This window comes from Saprolegnia parasitica (assembly GCF_000151545.1).
Source record: "Saprolegnia parasitica CBS 223.65 unplaced genomic scaffold supercont2.160, whole genome shotgun sequence".
In the NCBI taxonomy this organism is placed as follows: domain Eukaryota; phylum Oomycota; class Saprolegniomycetes; order Saprolegniales; family Saprolegniaceae; genus Saprolegnia; species Saprolegnia parasitica.
The window spans coordinates 10,640-29,737 of record NW_012156554.1 but is presented as its reverse complement, the minus strand read 5'-3'; the positions used below and the strand labels follow the sequence as shown (position 1 = coordinate 29,737).

The 19,098-nt window shown below is 59.0% G+C and overlaps 9 protein-coding genes across 9 annotated transcripts in view; 4 read left to right on the top strand and 5 right to left on the bottom strand.

The window, feature by feature from the left end:
- The window catches only part of SPRG_21539 (hypothetical protein), a gene marked incomplete at both ends in the record, with an annotated part of 1,001 nt that extends 870 nt beyond the window's left edge, over positions 1-131 (bottom strand). The window contains one exon of the mRNA XM_012354418.1: positions 36-131. Coding sequence (XP_012209808.1) covers positions 36-131 — 96 coding nt within the window. The remainder of the gene's footprint in view (positions 1-35) is intronic.
- A 1,063-nt stretch (positions 132-1,194) lies between these two features.
- On the top strand, positions 1,195-1,680 carry SPRG_15301 (hypothetical protein; the record flags this gene model as incomplete). The annotated part of the gene is made up of 3 exons (XM_012354409.1): positions 1,195-1,215; positions 1,263-1,445; positions 1,510-1,680. The coding sequence occupies 3 exons, from the start codon at positions 1,195-1,197 to the stop codon at positions 1,678-1,680; spliced, it is 375 nt and encodes a 124-aa protein (XP_012209799.1).
- A 1,192-nt stretch (positions 1,681-2,872) lies between these two features.
- SPRG_15300 (serine/threonine protein kinase) lies at positions 2,873-4,722 on the bottom strand (the record flags this gene model as incomplete). The annotated part of the gene is made up of 2 exons (XM_012354408.1): positions 2,873-3,586; positions 3,683-4,722. The coding sequence occupies 2 exons, from the start codon at positions 4,720-4,722 to the stop codon at positions 2,917-2,919; spliced, it is 1,710 nt and encodes a 569-aa protein (XP_012209798.1). The 3' UTR covers positions 2,873-2,916.
- A 2,828-nt stretch (positions 4,723-7,550) lies between these two features.
- On the top strand, positions 7,551-9,072 carry SPRG_15299 (hypothetical protein; the record flags this gene model as incomplete). The annotated part of the gene is made up of 1 exon (XM_012354407.1): positions 7,551-9,072. One exon carries the CDS (start codon positions 7,551-7,553, stop codon positions 9,057-9,059), a length of 1,509 nt encoding a protein of 502 aa, XP_012209797.1. The 3' UTR covers positions 9,060-9,072.
- A 904-nt stretch (positions 9,073-9,976) lies between these two features.
- On the top strand, positions 9,977-11,241 carry SPRG_15298 (hypothetical protein; the record flags this gene model as incomplete). Its single annotated transcript, XM_012354406.1, has 2 exons — positions 9,977-10,350; positions 10,393-11,241. Exons 1-2 carry the CDS (start codon positions 10,069-10,071, stop codon positions 11,239-11,241), a joined length of 1,131 nt encoding a protein of 376 aa, XP_012209796.1. The 5' UTR covers positions 9,977-10,068.
- A 165-nt stretch (positions 11,242-11,406) lies between these two features.
- SPRG_15297 (hypothetical protein) lies at positions 11,407-11,742 on the bottom strand (the record flags this gene model as incomplete). Its single annotated transcript, XM_012354405.1, has 1 exon — positions 11,407-11,742. The coding sequence occupies one exon, from the start codon at positions 11,740-11,742 to the stop codon at positions 11,407-11,409; it is 336 nt and encodes a 111-aa protein (XP_012209795.1).
- Positions 11,743-12,442: 700 nt separating this feature from the next.
- Positions 12,443-13,817, top strand: SPRG_15296 (hypothetical protein; the record flags this gene model as incomplete). Its single annotated transcript, XM_012354404.1, has 1 exon — positions 12,443-13,817. Exon 1 carries the CDS (start codon positions 12,522-12,524, stop codon positions 13,815-13,817), a length of 1,296 nt encoding a protein of 431 aa, XP_012209794.1. The 5' UTR covers positions 12,443-12,521.
- A 595-nt stretch (positions 13,818-14,412) lies between these two features.
- Positions 14,413-16,029, bottom strand: SPRG_15295 (hypothetical protein; the record flags this gene model as incomplete). The annotated part of the gene is made up of 1 exon (XM_012354403.1): positions 14,413-16,029. Exon 1 carries the CDS (start codon positions 15,973-15,975, stop codon positions 14,413-14,415), a length of 1,563 nt encoding a protein of 520 aa, XP_012209793.1. The 5' UTR covers positions 15,976-16,029.
- A 382-nt stretch (positions 16,030-16,411) lies between these two features.
- On the bottom strand, positions 16,412-17,753 carry SPRG_15294 (hypothetical protein; the record flags this gene model as incomplete). Its single annotated transcript, XM_012354402.1, has 1 exon — positions 16,412-17,753. The coding sequence occupies exon 1, from the start codon at positions 17,729-17,731 to the stop codon at positions 16,412-16,414; it is 1,320 nt and encodes a 439-aa protein (XP_012209792.1). The 5' UTR covers positions 17,732-17,753.
- Between the last annotated feature and the right edge of the window lie 1,345 nt (positions 17,754-19,098).

The following is a 19,098-nucleotide window of genomic DNA, read 5'->3' as shown; positions in this document are numbered from 1 at the left end:
GTCGCCTTCCACGCCTCGAGCTCGTTGGCGAGCACGTGCGCGTCATCCAAAGTGAGGGCTTCAAAGCCCGACTGCGCGTTCGTGAGCGCGAGCGCAAGCGTGGAGAGGAGGATCGGCGTGGTCTTGGTCATTTTGAAAAATGAAGTGGTGCAGCGAGGGCAAAGGAAAACGACGACGTGCGCCAGAGAGAGCGACTCCCACGTGTACCTACTAGTGTGGTCGTAGAAGGAGCACATCGTACGGTTGTCGGTTGGGGACATCAGACAAAGACGGTCCATCTTAGTCGATGCAAACGGATGGCGGGTACTTGTTTAAGAACCCAAACCATCTAAGATCTGAGTTGATAAGATGATATGATCGCCGACGTTTCATCGACTACCACACGTGTACAGCGCCATCCTTGCCCTACGATATCAGACACTCGAGCGTACGTAAAGCCAGATCGCCTGCATGACGCAACGGCATGCTGGAATCGGACGCGAAGGCCCAAGGATACGGCGGAACGTGAGATCGCGTTTTCTGTAGCACCCAATCCATTCGGCGAATGCATCGGGGGACCGAGAGCTCCTAACGACCCTGCCGTGGTCAGCGAGTCGTGCCTAGTCGATGCGAAAGGGGCTCTTGATCCCACTGCCTTGCCAAGCACAACGAGCGACAAGATGCAAATCTGGTCATCCAACGCAATGCGGGCTAGGGCTCAATGGTGCCGTGGGCTGAATGTATGTGGGTGCGTTCAACTATCAGTTCTGAAAAAGGCCTCGAACCTCTCGCACCGTGCGAGAGGTTCGGCGTGCGAGTCGCACGCCGACGTCGTGAAACTTCGCAATCGAAATCGATATGTACCTGGTACTTTGCCTTCGATGCTATTCGATAAGCTTCTGCGCCAGACGCTCAATGGCCGCAGAAACCGTCGACGTGGCGTCGGAATGCGACCGCCTTTCCGGCTACCAAACCGTACGTGGACATGCCATGTATTCGCTGCTGGTACGGTACGGTCGCTTGCTACAGGTGCATGGCTATGCTGGCGCTGCGACAGCCTCCTCTCGGCGCTACCTCCGATGACGCACGCGCATCGTCGCCAAAGAGCAATGGGAAACTGCCACGTGGAGTATCAAGTCCAGTAGCCTTTTTATATTGATACCGCGTGGCCAGGCGCGCACATATTGGCCGGGCCAATATATTGCGCCGACCGCGATGGCGTTCAACCTGTTCCACGTGTTTCACGCGTCATAAAAACACCGTACTTGATGGCGGTAAACTAGAAAAACGCGTTTAACATATCGAGCCAGGTGACAACCAACCGCACGCAGACGGATCCCTTGTCGGCGCTGGCGTCGGTCATCTTGAGCTTCCAGAATGGCGTCGATGGCGTGCTCCGAGCCTACCTCGAGCGCATCTACCTTACGACACGGCACGCCGCCGAGCGCTCGGACGGTCCCAACGGGGTCCCAGGACCCGCCTGCTCGAGCAAGAATCACACACCGGCTCCTACACAAAGCTCGACCTAAGCAATATTATCGACGCGAAGGCTGCACTGTCCGCGCCATGGACGGAGCCGCTTCGAACGGAGACTTTGGCGTACTCGCACTCTTGCACACGGCGCGCCACGAAGGCTGCTCGGACCGCGCAGTCGACGGCGCCGCGGCCCTCGGGTCAGCCGTGCTACTCGACTACCTCTAAGAAAACTGCGGCGGTCGCCCGACCCATGTGACCCTCTACCGCGCGCTCCATGGCCACTACGGAGCTCTGCAGTGGCTGCTCGATATCGTCTAGCCGCGTCTCGTCGATGGCGAGATTCAGCGGTTTCTCAACCTCGTGGCCGGAGCTCCGTCCTATGACCCTCGTACACTGGCTGCTCGCCTGCCGGCGCGACGATCGCTGCGCGTGCGGCTCTCTGCACGGTGCTGCTGCATCGCACTCGCCCATCAAGCGCTGTTGCGCGGCGGGGCGGGGCCAGATATGTTCTCAATGCAGGAAGATCGCACGATGGCCGCGCATCGCTCGGCGGTGGAGCTGGTCGACCTCTTGCACGCCCATGGCGTCGATGTCTGCACAGCCGAGTGGATCAAAGCAGCTTGTGACGGCGGCGCGTGGCGACTGTGGCAGCGCGTGTGCGAGCGCGGCGCGCAGGGCATCTGAATGAAGCGTCTTCTCCACCGCGCACGGAGCCACAGTAGAAACCGTGTCAAGATGACACATGTCCCCGGCGTCGAGACGATCGCGTATTGCATACTCGTACGTCTCGAGTTGATGGACGTCTTTGACGGACGGTACGCCACGTATAAAAGTCTCTTTTCACACGCGGCGTTGGAAACCATTGTCCAGTGGACAACCTTTCCACACACGGTACCGTTCCTAGTGTTTTCGCCCGACAAGTAGGTTGACACGACAGCGGCGATCGACGGCGCGCGTGCGCCGACCCGGGCCCTATTCATACTGCGCGCCCATCCAACAAATAAATGGCCACGTCATCAGCCACTTTTTTGTTCCCTTGTAGCACAACCAAAGCGATAAATTCAATAATAAATGTACAAAAAGTACTATAAATCGACCAACACCCAATGATAGGACCCAACCAATACAATACACAAGACGAGTCTATCGAAGGGGTGCTTTATCCACCCAGTGGATTGAGGCACATATCCACAAGACGAGTCGTACGCAGCGTTGAGGGCCGGCGAATTTTACCCTAGCCCTAACCTAGCCGCAGCACATAAACGCAGGGTTCAGAGGCTCCTGATGATCGATCGACGTATCGTTCTACTTTCAAAAGTAGCGTCATGCATTGTAGTATTCCCGTAGAGAGGTCGTCACGCAGGAGAGGGCACAGGTGTCCACTCCAATCCACCAACGCTTTTTTCAAAATCCAAAATGTGGAAAAAATAAGTGGAATAAATACGAGTTGGCCGATCCACGCTAGACACCTTGGGGAAAGCCATGCTGTTGAAAGCGCCGTTGAATGTCGTGCGCGGTCGGGCGCAGACTCGGGTCGGTCGCAATGCACTGCATAATAAGTTCTTGGAGCCACATCGGGCAGTCGACGCGCATGGTCGGCTGGATCGCACCGGCGATCACCATCGACACGATCGCCGTGTCGACGAGCGGCGCACCCGACTTTTTGCTCTTGACGTCTGTATACGGAATCATGTGCGTGTCCAGCTCCGTGAGCAGAATGCCAAACGAAAAGATGTCGGCCGCGACCGAGTACTGGTTCTCGCTCAGCACCTCGGGCGCCATCCAGCGGTACGTGCCGACGCCCCGCGTCATGGTGTGTGTCGTCGACGCAGGGCGTGCAGCGCCAAAGTCCGAGATCTTGGCACCGCCGCCCGACGAGAGTAGAATGTTGCGCGATTTGAGATCGCGGTGGATAATATCTTGGGCGTGGAGATATACGAGGCCGGCGACGATCTGGCTCGCAATGTACGGCTTGTCCGGGCCGTGCCACGGCAGCGACTGCGGTGTCGAGTGTAGCAACCGATCGCGGAGGTCTCCGAGATCCATGTACTCGACGAGGAACCGGACGTCGCCTTCGGTCCGCGGCGGCGCCAGGACACCCAGAAACTGGACGATCGACGGGTGTTGCAATCTACCAACGGCAAAGTGAGAAAAATGATTCAACATTCAGCCAAAAATCGCAAAAATCGCAAAAACAAAGACATCAAAAAGCAGCACGGGCGCGTACCGTGAGAGAATGCCGATCTCGTGCATGATGGTAAACATCTCCTGCGACGTGTGGTGGCCCGGTAGCATCGTCTTGATCGCAACATGGCGCCGGTTGTAGACACCGAGAAACACTTGGCCGTTGGCGCCTTGTGCCAGCAGCTGGAGGACCTCGACCTCCTTCTCGCGGACCGTCGGCACGTCTTTTGTCCATGTCATGGACGCGGTCGGCGACAAGGCGTCGTAGTACTCGTCGTCGCCGTCGTCACCCGTCGTGACGCCCTGCCGTGACGCGCTCGGTTCGCCCGTGGCCGAGAGCGGGCGACATGTCGTGGACCGACGTCGGCGTCGGCGCCGCAAGAGAAAGAGCACAAGGGCCACGCTGCAGAGTGCCCCAATGACGGCGACGCCAACGTACGTGTACATGGTCGCGTCGTTCATGCTACCACCGGCGGTGCTACTACTGCTGTTGCTGCTGCTCGATTTTGTGGGCGCCGCCGTGCGCACGGCCGCGCCTTCGAGCGGCCCCGGCGGCGACGTGGTCTTGACGCGGGCGCAGAGGATCGAATTGCGTACGACGCGGTCCGTCTCGTTGCTTCGCGGGTGCGCAATGCGGTCGGTAAAGTTGCTAAACTGGTCCAAGTTGCCGCCTGCCGACGTCGTCATGTTGGCGTCGTTGAGCAGCGCGGACGTCCACGTGCACGAGTTGCAGCCCTCGGACTTGGGGTCGTGGCCTCCGTTCATGGCTTCGCAAATGGCCCAGTGCTTGTACAAGGTCGTAATCTTGGTCTGGACCGCACTCGAGCTGCAAAAGTTGGTGTAGAGCGGCCGCTGCACGCGCGGGTCGTCGGGCAGACACCGGCGACAGCGCGATTCGAGGGCTGGGTAGGCCTTGGCCTTGGCGACGCAGTCGCTGTCGGTGCAGAGCATGGTAAAGTTGACTGGCGAGACGTACGTAAAGGCGTCCTGCTCGTCGCACGGCAAGCCTGCCCATGCATTGACGCGCTCGGCGCAGTCGTTGACCTCGGCCGTGCTGCAGGCGGCGTCGGGCGGCGGATTCATTTCTGTGTGTGCCACCTTGCCGGTTCTGTCGCTGGCTTCGAACTTCGCATCCCAGATGGCTCTGCCTGCATTTATTTCATGTTTTCTTGTCCACATACCAGTTCCATGTCATAATATAAAAGAAGAGGTCGGACAAATATACATGTCGCAGACGTAAGCGAACTTGGCCGTGTCATTGGCGGACTGAGCCAGCCCGAGGGCGTCGGTCGCTGGATGGCAGCGCAGCTTCGGACTCATGCACTTGATCGACCGCCAGCCAGATGCGCTTCCCGTCGTGCTACCAGGTACCAGACACGAGACGTGCTGCAGTGTGCGACGCGGCCGAGGACTGACTGCACAGGTGTGTCTACAGCCGGCAGGACTGAAGCAACGGACAGGTGGGCCCTCGGTGCTAAACGCTGCAGTGGTTGCAACGAACGGCAAGGCGGTGACGGATACGAGCGGTCCTCACGGCGTGGCATAGAACATGCGTGGGAAATCCTGTCACATCGCATGGGATCACCCGCCACGCAGCTCCACCACGCTACGACGCAGTCGACGTTGGCCGAGGACCGAGGTTCGTAGCACCCACAAGCATACGTGACGCACTGTCTAGCAGCTCCGTCGAGCTACAGTATCGGCTCGGCTTCAACGCTGCATCTTGGAGTAAGGATCAAATTGATCTTTTCTCTTGTCAATCCGGTGCCGGACCGATGTTTCATTGGCCAAAATGACCAAAAATCGACGAATCCAATGCGGTCCCTGGCAATATTGTGCTCCTAGTGTGACCCAGTGAGTGTGACCAGACTGCAACAGTCGCCCCACGGACAGAGAGAACCTGGCGTGTGCGTCGCCTGCGCGTGCCGTGCAAGCACGACGGCGTAGGACAGGCGTCCAGATGCGCCAGCCCGTTGCCAAGTCGAAGTACTGTTTTGTTTGATTACTTGTAAGAATCAATGTGTAGAATCATATAATGGGGCTACCACACCCACGACATACCTTTAAAGTGGATAATTTGTACTATTGGATACATTCTACATGGTGTCGCCACGTCATCCGGATATCGGAAACACTTGCCAACATTGTCTACCTCCATACGCACCGAGACGAAGGCTGCACGATCAAAGCAATGGACGGCGCAGTGTACTTTAGGCACCTCGCGGCCGCCGTGCAGTCTCTGCATGCGCACAAGCGCGAGGGCTTGCGTCGGACACGGCGGTGTGCGAAAGCCACTTGGAAGTGCTTCGCTTATACGCACCGAGTGGAAGGCGGCGCTGGACCGGGCGGCCCAGCGCTGTCACTTGGACGTCGTTCGATTTCTTTAGACGCGAAGGGTGTACGGCGCATGCGACTAGCTGGGCCGGGCACCTCGTGGTTGTCCAGTTCTTGTGCAGTCGCCATCTCGAAGGCTGTACCTCTCGGGCCATGTGTACGGGGGCGCCATCTCGACATTCTCGCGCAGCTCTTGACACTGGATTCGACGCAAGCAGCACAGGCCGTCGACCGCGCGATCTCGATCCGACACAAAGCTGTGTTTTTGAACCTCCTCCAAGCAGCCGCGTACCCTGGTGCGAAGAGTAGTGCCACATTGGACGTCGACTAGGATCTTACCGTCGACGGGTGCTTCTCGTTTGCTAACGACGTCGATGTTACCAACGAGAAGTACTGCGGCTGGAACTCGGACGACTTGATCGATGCGTGCATGTTTTATTCTTCGAATGGAAGGACGTTTGTCCATGCAATGCCAGTATAGGTGGAGTTGACGAGACTCTCCTCTGCCCATGTAGCAGATATGGCAGCAATACTGCAGCTGTACGTCCCTCTGTCGGGTGGTCCGAGTACAGGAGCCTGCGTACGACCTCGCGCGAGCTACCACTCGGCGAGTGGGGTCCACCACGGGATGGATCTCTCCGTGCGCAGCTCACTCCCAACGACCAAGTGCTGGTGCCAACTCCCACGCATTCAGGCGTAGCACTACGTATGCGAACTCTTTTTAAGGAAGATAACGCGGAACACGTTGATATATATGTACGCCCCGCACGTAGTGCTGGAGGAGTTTGCACGAGTAGCTCTATTGGCATGAAGGTGCAAGGCGCAGCCCATCGCGATCTCAAACGTAGAGCCTCAGCTTTTCTTCTGACGTATCAATGTGTCAATGACGTGGCAGCTCCAATCGTCATTGTCGACGTCCGGGCTACTACGCTTTTTCGAACGGACTGACGAGAAGGATGTCCGTCCGTCTCGTGTGAACGCAAACGAACGCGACTCGCGTCCACACCACACCACAGAGACGTCGTCGGAAGGAGTCAGCGGCCAGCGAATCGACTTCACACCTATGGCGCGTGCATGACGGTTCTGTGTATTTTATACGCGGTGCCATGCAGGGATGTGCATTATAACTCGTAGTCGATGAAAGATTGAGTGCTCGAACGCAGCATTCAGTGCTTCACCGCTTCCACAGAAGGGTTGACGTAACACAGGTGTCGATCTCGGAACCTTGGAAATCACACATGTGTGAAACGTGTTTTTGTAAAAAATGTCGTCCCATCGTACACATCGCAGGTCCTTCTCCTCACGCATGGACACATGCTCCGAGTACCACCTTGTGTTGGTTTATCCCGAGCATCGAGAACGAGTTTAGGTTGAGCTTCAACGGCGGCCAAGATGACGGTCGGAAGCCAGGGCTGCGGTAGCCTACAACAAATACCACACCATATGCCGTGTGAAATGGTGAAAAACAAAAGATACGTTCACGCGTGCCGGCTTTGTCGGTAGCCACGGCTTCGCGCCCTCGCATCGCCCAAGCCAAGAGCACTTATCAAATAGCATTCCATTGCGCACACTGCCTCATGAAGTCGATCAACATTGCGGCTTTTTGCCTCTGTACGGTCGGGACATCCGCTCTCCAGCTGTCCACTAGCGACCGGCAGGCACTGCAGACCGAGCTCGAAGCGTGGAAGCGCAGCGCTGCTGGGAAAGCCGCCGCCGAGCACGGCTACGTGCCCAAGACCGAGTCGGGGGAGCTCGGAGGCAAGACCTTGGAGCTCGAGCGCTTTGCTGCCACCAAGAGGGTGGTTGCGCAGCTCAATTTGGCCAACCCGCATGCGACGTTTACCGAGAAGAACCCGTTTGCGCTTTTGAGCGACGACGAGTTTGCACGGTTCGCCACCGGCCTTGGCAACGCGACGACACCGGCTCGAGCACTCTTGATTGACGGGCAGCTCACGCCGCTGCAACGCGCCGCGACCGGCGTCGACTGGTCTACCGATGCCTGCATGTCGGGCGTACGTGACCAAGGCGGCTGCGGCAGCTGCTGGGCGTTTGCGTCCGTGGGGGCAGCTGAATTTGCGCACTGCAAGGCCACCGGGGCCCTCGCCACGTTCTCGGAGCAGCAGCTCGTGAGCTGTGCTTCGAGCGCCGGCTACGGCTGCCAAGGCGGGTGGCCCAACAAGGCGCTCGACTACTTGGCCAGCACGGGCGCGTGCTCGGGCACGTCGTACCCGTATGCATCGGGCAACTCGCGCGCAAGTGGGCAGTGCGATAGCGGCTGCACCAAGGCGCCACTGCGGCTCGGCGCGTCCGTGACAATCTCGGGCGAGAGCGCGCTGCAGAGTGCGCTCGAGAAGCACGTCGTCACGGTGACGGTCGAAGCCAACAACGCCGTGTGGCGCAACTACAAGAGCGGCGTCGTGACGCAGTGCCCTGGTGCGTCGTCGGACCACGCGGTCGTCGCCGTTGGGTACGGTTCCGAGAACGGTGTCGACTTTTTCAAAATCAAGAACTCGTGGGGTGGCGCCTGGGGGGATGCCGGCTACATGAAGCTCCAGCGCGGAGTCGGCGGCAAGGGCATGTGCAATCTTGCGGCCAACGGCGCGTACCCGCAAATCAACGGCGGCGCGTCATCGCGCACGACTCACAAACCAACGCACAAGCCAACGCACAAGCCGCATGCACCGTCCAAGGCACCCTGCACGCCGTCGCCGGCCCCGTACACACCGGCGCCAACCGAGGCTCCCAGCAGCATCCCGACCGAGGCACCGAGTGATGACCCGAGCGAAGACCCGAGCGAAGACCCGACCGAGACACCGAGCGACGGCCCGACGGACGAGCCGCTGCCGGATTGGCCGACCGACTCGCCGTACCCGCAGCCGTCGTCCGCCCCGACACCGGCCCCGACGCCGGCGCCAACGACGCTGTGTGAGACATGCAAGCGGTGCTGGGCCCCCGAGACGGCGGGTCGGCAAGGCATCTGCCTCAGCGCCGACTATGACAAAAAGTACTGCCTCTACTTGACCAAGAAGTTGCACACGGTCTGGTGCGGCGACGACGACTTGTACAGTGGCAAGGCGCTGCACTAGAGCTGCATGAAACGTAAATGCAATGTCTGTTTTGTTCTGTAGCATCTCCTCCACACCCGATACCTTTTTCAGAAGACTTTATAGCCTCGGCGCTATTCAAGGCTTTGATAGCATTTGTGGCTGGCGCAATGGAGAGTATCATCGGCGCTCTCATAGGTCTTCGAGGGCGAGACGTCGAAAATAGAGGCAAACGAGCTCGTCGACTATCTTGTACTACCGAAATGATGCTTTGAAAAAGCAAAGCACCCCTCTCAAACACGGACTTGGCGCATGCATGATGCTGCGTGGCGACCAGTGCGTGGCGACCGTTCTTAAACGTGGCACAATATGGCTGTTTCTGGCGTATGCCACAAACAAAACAATGACCACTTGTATTTCCTGCTGTCCGCCGCCAACGAGCGCATTACGTAGCGTTTCGTGGTCCCCAATGTGAACTCTATCGCTGGGCAAAGCGTCGTCGACTTTCTTTTTACTCGATTCCGACGCTCGCGCATCCTCGGTACGCTGTCGCGTGCAGCCGCCCTTGCTTGGATTGGTCGAAAAGACAGTGAAAATGAACCAATGCGATCCATTTACATTTTCTATTCTATTGTATGGCATTTCATACAGATGATCACGCAATAAAAAGAAAACTCGGTGTCGCGCAACGTCAGCGTCCACATCATGCATCTATAAAAACGCAACGTTTGTACCATCTATGCCCCGTTCAGCCCATTTCTAGCCCTTTGAATGGTGTGCGTTTAGTCTGACGTGGCGTGTCGGCCATGACACGGAAAGGCCAGGCGGCGCGCAATGCGGTTGGTCGACGCTGCGCAAGGTCGTGGCGTGCGTCACTGGACCTCCGCCGCCTGCAACCCCACGTGAGAAGCACATGCGCGTACTCGTCGACACTGGCAGCGCACCGTGGCTGCTTGCTGCCGCTGCCGCCGCCACCGCGACGTCGCTTGTCCTCGTCGCCCGCCGCCAGACCAAGACGTCACCACGCTATGGCGACGCTTACACCACACTTATGAGCAACGAGGCAACGCAGCTTCTCTCAGTCCCACCGATCCAGACGGCTACGCTCTACGAGCGCGTCGACGTGCCGGCGCTCAAGGCGCGGACGGCGGCCATCGTCGCGCAGAACCCGTGGCTGCTCGGACGATTGGCCTACGGCCCAGCCAACACGCTCGAGCTACAGTACGAGACGTCGCCGAGCAACATCTCGGAGGCGTTCGTCGAGGTTCATTGCCCGCTGCCGGCGAACGCGCCCGAAGAGCAAGTCGCGGCGTGGCTAGCCCACGCGGCCTCAGTGGGCAATGGCCATGCCTGTCTCTCCAGCACGCGGGGCCAGGTCTTCCAGGTTGTGACCGCGCACTTGGTCAACGGGTCGGTGGCCGTTGTCGTTGCCCTCTGCCACGCCGTCGGCGACGGCTCGACGTACTACCGCCTGTACAAGATGCTCGACGTCCACGAAGCACCGGTGGCGCTGACGCCCGTGCGTGCGTTTGAGGACACGGCGGCGTTTTTCGGTGCGCTCACGCCGCACACGGCGCCAGCGATGCGTACACTCTTCGTGCTGCGGCGCGCGCTTGTCAACGTTGTCCGGTACGGCTACCGAAAGCTGCTTTTCCGGTCGCTGCCGCAGATCGTCGAGTACCGTGTGGATGCTACCGCCCTTGCCGCCATCAAGGCCGCGCACGCTCCGAGAAAGGACGCGCCATACCTCTCAACCAATGATATTGTGGCCAGCGCGTTCTTCAAGATGACGTCGACGGCCCTCGGACTCTTGGCCATCAACCTCCGCGATCGGTTGCGCCTTTCACCGAGCGCGGTGGGCAATTACGTCGGCTGCTTTGTCTACGCCCGAGGCGACTACCTCGACCCAGCAGACGTGCGTGCATCGTACCACGACAAGACGGCGCCGCAAGTGAAAATGTCGTCGGAGCCGTTTCCGACGAGCCTCTTCAGTCCCGGCCACTTTTCAGTGATGACCAATTGGTGTTCGTTCTACCACCACCTCGTGCTGGACGGGAATGTGACGCCGACAGCGCATCTGCCGCTCACCCGACATGGACTGCTGCCGTTCGATGCCACGGGGCTCCTGTACCACCGATCGCCGAGCGACGTGCGTCTCGTGGTGACGCGCAACGCGTCGACGCCGCTCTCGGTGCCGTCGTTCTTGCAGCTCGTGTCGTCGTAACCGGCTCGTCCTATCGTCTTGAGTTACTCTGGAGAAATAGATGTACGAGTCGCATTGTAAATCGCCTTCGAGGCCATGGACGGTGTCGATCTTAAGGTCGGTGGGAGATGCAGCGACAATGTCGTCTGGGACGCTGGTTTGGAGGACAGAGCTTCGACTAAAACGCTAGGATTTACGCGTCCATCTCGGTGCGAAGACTTGATCGCCGTGGCGGAGCATCGTACCGTCGGCGGCGACTTGAACGTTGGGCATGCACGCGTTGTGCAGTCGCTGAACGTACCGAAAGTCACCATTGTTGTCGATGATGTCCAGCGCCTGCGCTTGGTTGTGCAGCACGCAGAGAAGATGCGCGAGATCCGAGTCGGAGACGGTAGCAGGAAGGCGCGTGGGTGCGAGGTACGACCGGAGGATGACGGCAGTCGCAGGGCAGACGGGCACGCAAGGAGGCGGCTGTCCAAGCAGAAAATATACCAATCGTGACGCGTACTCGAACATAAGCATGCTATTCAGTCGAAAGCGGGCAATGCGAGATTGACGATGTCCAGAGCGGATAAAAGCGCCAGGCGAGGAGGTCTAAGAGGGCGAGACGTCGACAATACAGGCAAACGAGCTTCTCGACTATCTCGTGCTACCAAAAGGATGCTATGAAAGGGCAAAACGTCTCTCTCAAACACGGACTTGGCGCTTGCATGATGCTGCACCATGACCGTTCTTAAACGTGGCACAATATGGCTGTTTCTGGCGTATGCCACAACCAGAGCTTTGACCACCCGTATTTCCTGCTGTCCGCCGCCAACGAGCGCATTACGTAGCGTTTCGTGGTCCCCAATGTGAGCTCTATCGCTGGGCAAAGCGTCGTCGACTTTCTTTTTACTCGATTCCGACGCTCGCACGTCCTCGGCGCGCGATGGTGTGCAGCCCTCTTTGCTTGGATTGGTCCAAAAGACAGTGAAAATGGACCAATGCAATCCATTTACATTTTGTTTTCTATTGTATGGCATTTATCAGCAAGATCGCGCTATAAAAAGAAAACTCGGCTTCCAAACGTCAATGGGGCATCCATACTCTATACAAACGCAACGTTGGGGCTATGAAGACCACGTCGACGCACGTCACCAGGCCCGCGAATGGCGTGCATATAGTCAGTCTCTGGGTCACCAGCTTTGCCACTGCAAGCAGCGCGCAATGCGGTTGGTCAAAACGGTGCTCCGTCGTCGCACTGTGGTCCTGCGCTGCTTGCAACCAATTCATTACCTTGCTTGCGACCAAGTGAGAAGCACATGCGCGTACTCGTCGACACTGGCAGCGCACCGTGGCTGCTTGCCGCCGCCGCCGCCGCGACGTCGCTCGTCCTCGTCGCCCGCCGCCAGCCCAAGACGCCACCGCGCTATGGCGACGCTTACATCACACTTATGAGCAACGAGGCAAAGCACCTGCTGTCAGTCCCACCGATCCAGACGGCTACGCTCTACGAGCGCGTCGACGTGCCGGCGCTCAAGGCGCGGACGGCGGCCATCGTCGCGCAGAACCCGTGGCTGCTCGGACGATTGGCCTACGGCCCAGCCAACACGCTCGAGCTACAGTACGAGACGTCGCCAAGCAATGTCTCGGAGGCGTTCGTCGAGGTTCATTGCCCGCTGCCGGCGGACGCACCCGAAGAGCAAGTCGCGGCGTGGCTAGCTCACGCGGCTACCGTGGGCAATGGCCATGCCTGTCTCTCCAGCACGCGGGGCCAGGTCTTCCAGGTTGTGGCCGCGCACTTGACCAACGGGTCGATGGCCATTGTCGTTGCCCTCTGCCACGTCATCGGCGACGGCTCGACGTACTACCGCCTGTACAAGATGCTCGACGTCCACGAAGCACCGGCGGCATTGACGCCGGTGCGTGCGTTTGAAGACACGACGGCGTCCTTCGGTGCGCTCACGCCGCACACGGCGCCAGCGACCCGCACACTATTTGTGCTGCGGCGCGCGCTGGTCAACGCCATTTCGTACAGCTACCGGAAGCTGCTTTTCGGGTCGCTGCCACAAATCGCCGAGTACCGCGTGGACGCAAAGGCCCTTGCCGCTATCAAGGCCGCGCACGTTCCGCGAAAGGACGCGCCGTACCTCTCGACCAATGACATTGTGGCCAGCGCGTTCTTTGAGATGACGTCGACAGCCCTCGGGCTCATGGCCATCAACCTCCGCGATCGGTTGCGCCTCCCGCCGAGCGCGGTGGGCAATTACGTCGCCTGCTTTGTGTACACCCGAGGCGACTATTTAAACCCAGCAGACGTGCGCGCGTCGTATCATGACAAGACGGCGCCGCAAGTGAAAATGTCGTCGGAGCCGTTCCCGACCAGCCTCTTCAGTGCCGGTCACTTTTCAGTGATGACCAACTGGTGTTCGTTCTACCACCACCTTGTGCTGGACGAGAACGTCCTGCCGATAGCGCACATGCCGGTCATTGTTCGCGGAGTGCTGCCGTTTGATGCGACAGGGCTCCTGTACCACCGATCGCCGAGCGACGTGCGTCTCGTGACGCGCTTAGCGACGACGCCGCTGTCGACGCCGTCGTTCTTGCAGCGTGTGTAGCTGTCTCATCGTCTCATCGGTTGTCATTGTGCCGAGTGAAACAAAAATGCAGTCACGTTTCTTGTTCACTCGCTTTGGAGGGCGACCGTTTTTGTCGAATTGCACCAAGTATGACGTCAACTCGGAACTGGGATTAGTCTTGAATCATGTCCGGGGACCAAGCGACGACGCGTTTCTTGTGGAGGACTCGTCTCCTCGTCGACGATGTGACGGTAGTCTAATGCTATGGGACTGAAATAGAGGTCTCTTTTGCAACACACAACGTTTTTTTCTGCCTTTATAGGCCAAGGGTAGATATCGTCTTTAAAAGACAGCGATCCCTTTCCTATTGCATGCATTGCGATACTTGCTGTACCTCGTGAGAAAGCATAATCGGACTCCGACATCAATGTGCCATGCGCACCCCTACCCCTGGGGTTAGGGGCACACGCGTGGCATGCTCATGGCCCTCGGTCTTTCTTGTGTTGCGAGGACTACGACGCTTTCTTTCTGGATCTTTGAGGGTCACGAGAGGACGCCGGTATCAAATGGTATAGTACTCTAGTATCCAGTGAAATAGGAGTACACGTAAGGCTTCTCCCATACTATGACGTTTCTATCGACGTTCGACGATATTGTCCTCGTCGACAGCATACATGTGTGCCCAAGCGGCGCGCGTTCGCGGTGTCGTCTCGTTTAGCGCCTTGTAAAAGCGGGTCGTCTCGTGGTCGACGCCAAAGCAGCAACACGCCATCTCGAACGCCGCTGCGTACGCTGCGGTCGCGTCCTCAATCTTGCCCTGGACGACAAGCGCGGCGGCCAAGGCGTCGTAGTGCTCGATCGTCGTCGGATGCGCATACGGGACGACTGCGTCGACGCACGCCAGTAGCTGCCGACGGACGTCTACCGCATCGGTGTCGTCGTCGCGCAAAGTGGTCGAGAGCTGCGCGAGAGCGTCGTAGCACACGCGGTGGGTCCAATGCAGCGGCGAGGCCGCCACGATCGCCTCGATGTCGGCCAAGGTCGTCGCGGGCTGCAGCGCGGACGCCGTCGCTGCTTCGTGCACCGTCATGGCGGTCACATCATCGACCGTCCAGACGTGGTTGCAGCACGAACACGTTGCCGTCGTCGGTGTCGTTGTCGTCGGAAGCACGACGCCGTTGCATGACGGATCTTTGCATCGGTACGCCCGCGCATAATCCGGCGCGGCGCCCGTGCACCAGTCGCAGTTGCAAGCGACCTCGTCGGCGACGAGCGCCGCCGCCCGGTCGGCATGCGTCCAGTAGTACGTGTCGAGCGTGTCGAACGTGAGGGCGTCCCCGACGGCGATCGGCGACATCGCTGTGGCTCGCAGCGTCGTACCGTCGGCGGCGACGTGAACGTTGGGCCTGCACGCGTGGTGCAGTCGCGGAATGTACCGAAAGACACCACTGCCGTCGATGCTGTCGAGCGCCTGCGCATGGTTGTGCAGCACACCGAGAAGATGTGCGAGATCCGAGTCCGAGACGGTAGCAGGAAGGCTCGCGGGTGGGAGGTGCGACCGGAGGGCGACGGCGGTCGCAACGCAGTCCGGCACGCGGTCCGAAAGCACCGAGAGACGCAGCAGATCGGGTAGCAGAGACGCGTCGGACGCGATCGCGTGCAAGATTTTGACGAGGTTCTTGGCAATGTCGAGGCGCCCGAGGGCGTCGTCGTGCGCGGCGCAAAAGGCCATGTACGCGTCAAAGTCCGCGGCGACCGCCGTTGCCATGGTTCCGCGTTCGGCCTCGGTGAGCGTCTCGACGTGGCCATGGTCGTGGTCGTGGTCACAATGATCCTGATCGTGGGCATGGGCATGGTCGCAGTGGGCAGGTGCATTGTGGGCATGGCTGCAATCCTCGTGGCCGCGGTGGTGATTGCACGTATCGTGATGGTCGTGGTCGTGATCACACGTATGGAGATGGGCATGGTCGTGGTCGCACGTGTGGTCGTGGTGATGGTCGCAGTGGTGGTGGGAGGTGTCAAAGCTGGACGCTACGATCGCCGTCTCGTGGAAGATAACGGTGCTTGGCGCAAAGGCGCTGGTCGCTACGACGCCGTGTGCTGTCGTCGCTACGCGTGCGGATGGAAAGAGGGGCGAAGACGATGGCGTCCGGGCGGCCGTCGAGAGCGCTCGGGTGGGCCGGACGAGGCGTGGCATCCAAGGACGCTCTTGCTGCCAGGCGAGGCTCACAGTGGGAAGAGCATGCAGTGCGCCATGGCCATTGTCCAGATTGCGCAGGCCATGTACAGGCTGCAGCTGGCGCGCCAGTCGGCGGCGCGCCGCCACGGACGTCCTCCGTGCAAGCATTTTTGCCACTTGGCTCTTTTGTTCTTGTATCGAATCATGGTCTTTGTATCGAGGTGTTAGCATGGCTAAGCCCACGCATATTCATATAAATAAAGTGCGTGGTGTGTGGTGAATGACTGGGCGCATTTGCGTGCTTTTAGAATGTGCTAGTATGGCATGTGGGCACTCCCGAGATTCGCACCGTCGGTACTTAAAGCTCTTCGAGCCTCGTCGACGGGACACTATTGACCACGCAGCCATTTGCACTACTTTAGCTCCTATATTGACGCAGCACATATCCACGCTATTACGCCGACGGTGCGGCTGACGCACCAAGTGGCTCAAGAAGCGGGGAGGGCAAGAGCGGCGTCGACGCATTGCGCGTCACGGCCAAGCGCACGTCGGTGGGCGAGTGATTATACAAAACAGCCGTCGCGTCAAACGGCAGGAGGCCTTGCGTCACGAGCGGCGCGTGCGAGAGCGGGTGCACGCCGTCCTCAAGCACCAGGTGGTGGTAGAACGAGCACCAATTGGTGATCACCGAGAGTTTCCCGCCAAAAAGGCCGGCCAGCGCACCCGGCACAGCGTCGGCGGTCGAAGCAGTTTTACGCTGCGGCGCGCGCTTGTCGCTGTTGGACGCGCGGATGTTGGCGGGCGAAGCGTACTCGCTGGCCGTGTACGTAAACGCAATGATGTAGTTGCCCGCGTCCGTGGACGAGAGCCCCAGCCGATCCCGGAGGTTGAGGGACATGAGCCCCAGCGACGTCTGGGTCATGGCGAAGAAGGCACTGGTGAGAATGTCGTTGGTCGAGAGAAAGGGCGCGGACGGTGTTGGTGTGTGCGCTGCCTTGGCGGCCGCGACTGCCTCCAAGTTGACGCGGTAGCGCGCGACGTGCGGTGGCATCCCGAGCGCCTTGCGGTAGCCGTACAGTAGTGCATTGATGAGCACACGAAGGCCCATGAACGCAGACCGCGTCGTGTACGGCGCCCAGTGGCGGAAGGCCGGCGTCCCGTTGTAAAAGGCGCGGGTCGGTGTCAGCGACTGAGCCTTTTCGTGCGCATCGAGCATCTTGTAGAGCGTGTAGAAGGTATCGCCGTCACCGATCGAGTGGCAGAGTGCGACGGCGACGCCGGTGCTGCCGTTGGCCAAGTGCACAGCGACGACTTGGAAGAGGCGTGCGCTTGGATCGTCGAGGCAGAGCCGGCCAATCATGGTCGGTGCAATGCTTTTCGTGAGCCAATCCATGACGTCGTCCGTCGACGCGTCGGCTGGCAACGGGCATGTCATTTCGGCGAACGCGGCCTCGACGTTGGTCGGTGATGTGGCGTACTGGAGTTCGACCGTCTTGTCGGCTGCCGAGACCATGCGCCCGAGCAGCCACGGGTTGGCCGCGACGATAGCCGCCGTGCGTGCTGCGAGGGCCGGTACGTCGAGATGCGGAAAGATCGTGATCGTTCGCGTCGGCGGGAGCGCCATCACGTGGAGCGAGTTGGCTTCGTGCTCCATGATCGTGACATAGGCGTCACCAAAGCGTGCAGCGGGCACCCGCCGCCGCAGCGAGTAGCGGAGGGCGACGGCGACGGCGGCGATCGCGCCAAGCACTTGGAGAGTCTCGGCAGAATCCATTCTTGACGAGTGGCTGCAATGGTGAGCCGACTGATTCGGCAAGGACTCACATCGTGTCTTTCCGGAGGCATGCACTGTATTGGTACGCTGCAATGAACGGCACACGCGCGGAACGTTCCGACACTCATCTTGGCGAATTCGGAGGCATTCTGATTTCATAATGCAATTATAAGCTTTCATTGTGTATAGATTATCATCCATGGTTGAAAAACACGCAAGTATCCAGTTGAGAGTACCGGAAACCCATGTAATTCGCGTAAAAAGTATTTTGTCCGCCTGTTCAGTTTGCACTTCTTCTTCAACTGTGATATTCGATGTGGCAGATCACTGGTGTGTGCTGTCGCGCAGAAGGTGCTCCTGAAACCCAGCAGACTCGAACGGCAAAACAAAGCTGATTGTTGGCACTCTATGAGCAGCGGCATTTACCGCTATCGTGCAGATGACCAGGTCGTACGAGCGATCGAGCGTCATGGTGCACGAACAGTTCTCTTGTCGTCGCACGAACGCCGCCTCGGAAGGCTAGAACCACTAGGAGGACATGGTTGTCGTGTTAACGCTATAATAGGAGGAGATTGCAATGGCATCCATCAATGGTTCGAGGAAAAACGGCTTGGCATGGCATCCAGCACTGCACGGGCCGCTCTACGACTGCATTGACATTGTCGCAGCAGCGTAGTACTGATGCTCACATGTCCTTGTTGTGTGGTGGAGCATCACCCCACGCTTCAGGTCATGCTCCGTGCCAAAAGATCGATAGACAGATCGATTGGCCGATAAGTAGATACTAGTATATATAGATCGAGTGATTGATAGATAGATTGATTGATAGGTAGATAGATATGACGTTTCTTGACGACAATCAGCACCGCAGTACTGGCTGTACGCTCAATTTAGAGAGATTGTCGCATACTAGTACGTGCTCGGAAGTATGAGACTGCATTGTGCGTGGGGAAGATCGCATCGGGGGCCCGAGTTGCTAATTCTGCGCCAGGGCGGCGAGGCCCGCGAGGTCGTCTGGGGTCGTGAGGCGCTTCTCGAAAGACGGAACGGTGGCGAAATCTGCGTGTTGGAAAACATGAAGGAATCCACGCGAGCGCTACGACGGATTTTAAAGAAAAAGCAACAACATGAACAATCGAGTCAATCTCGACAGGGCCGACCAAGCGTGCCTCTTCTGCCCCGCGCACGAGACGTACCGCCACTTCCTCGTAGACTGCGACTTCATCAAGGACGTGTGGAGCACGCTTCACGCCGTCACGGTCCCTTTGGGCGTGACCTTGCCGACTACGCTCTCCGGCTACCTCTACTCGACGCCCAAGACGGCGTCCAGCATGCACCAAGCCGCGTTCCGCTACCTCTGGCCCGTG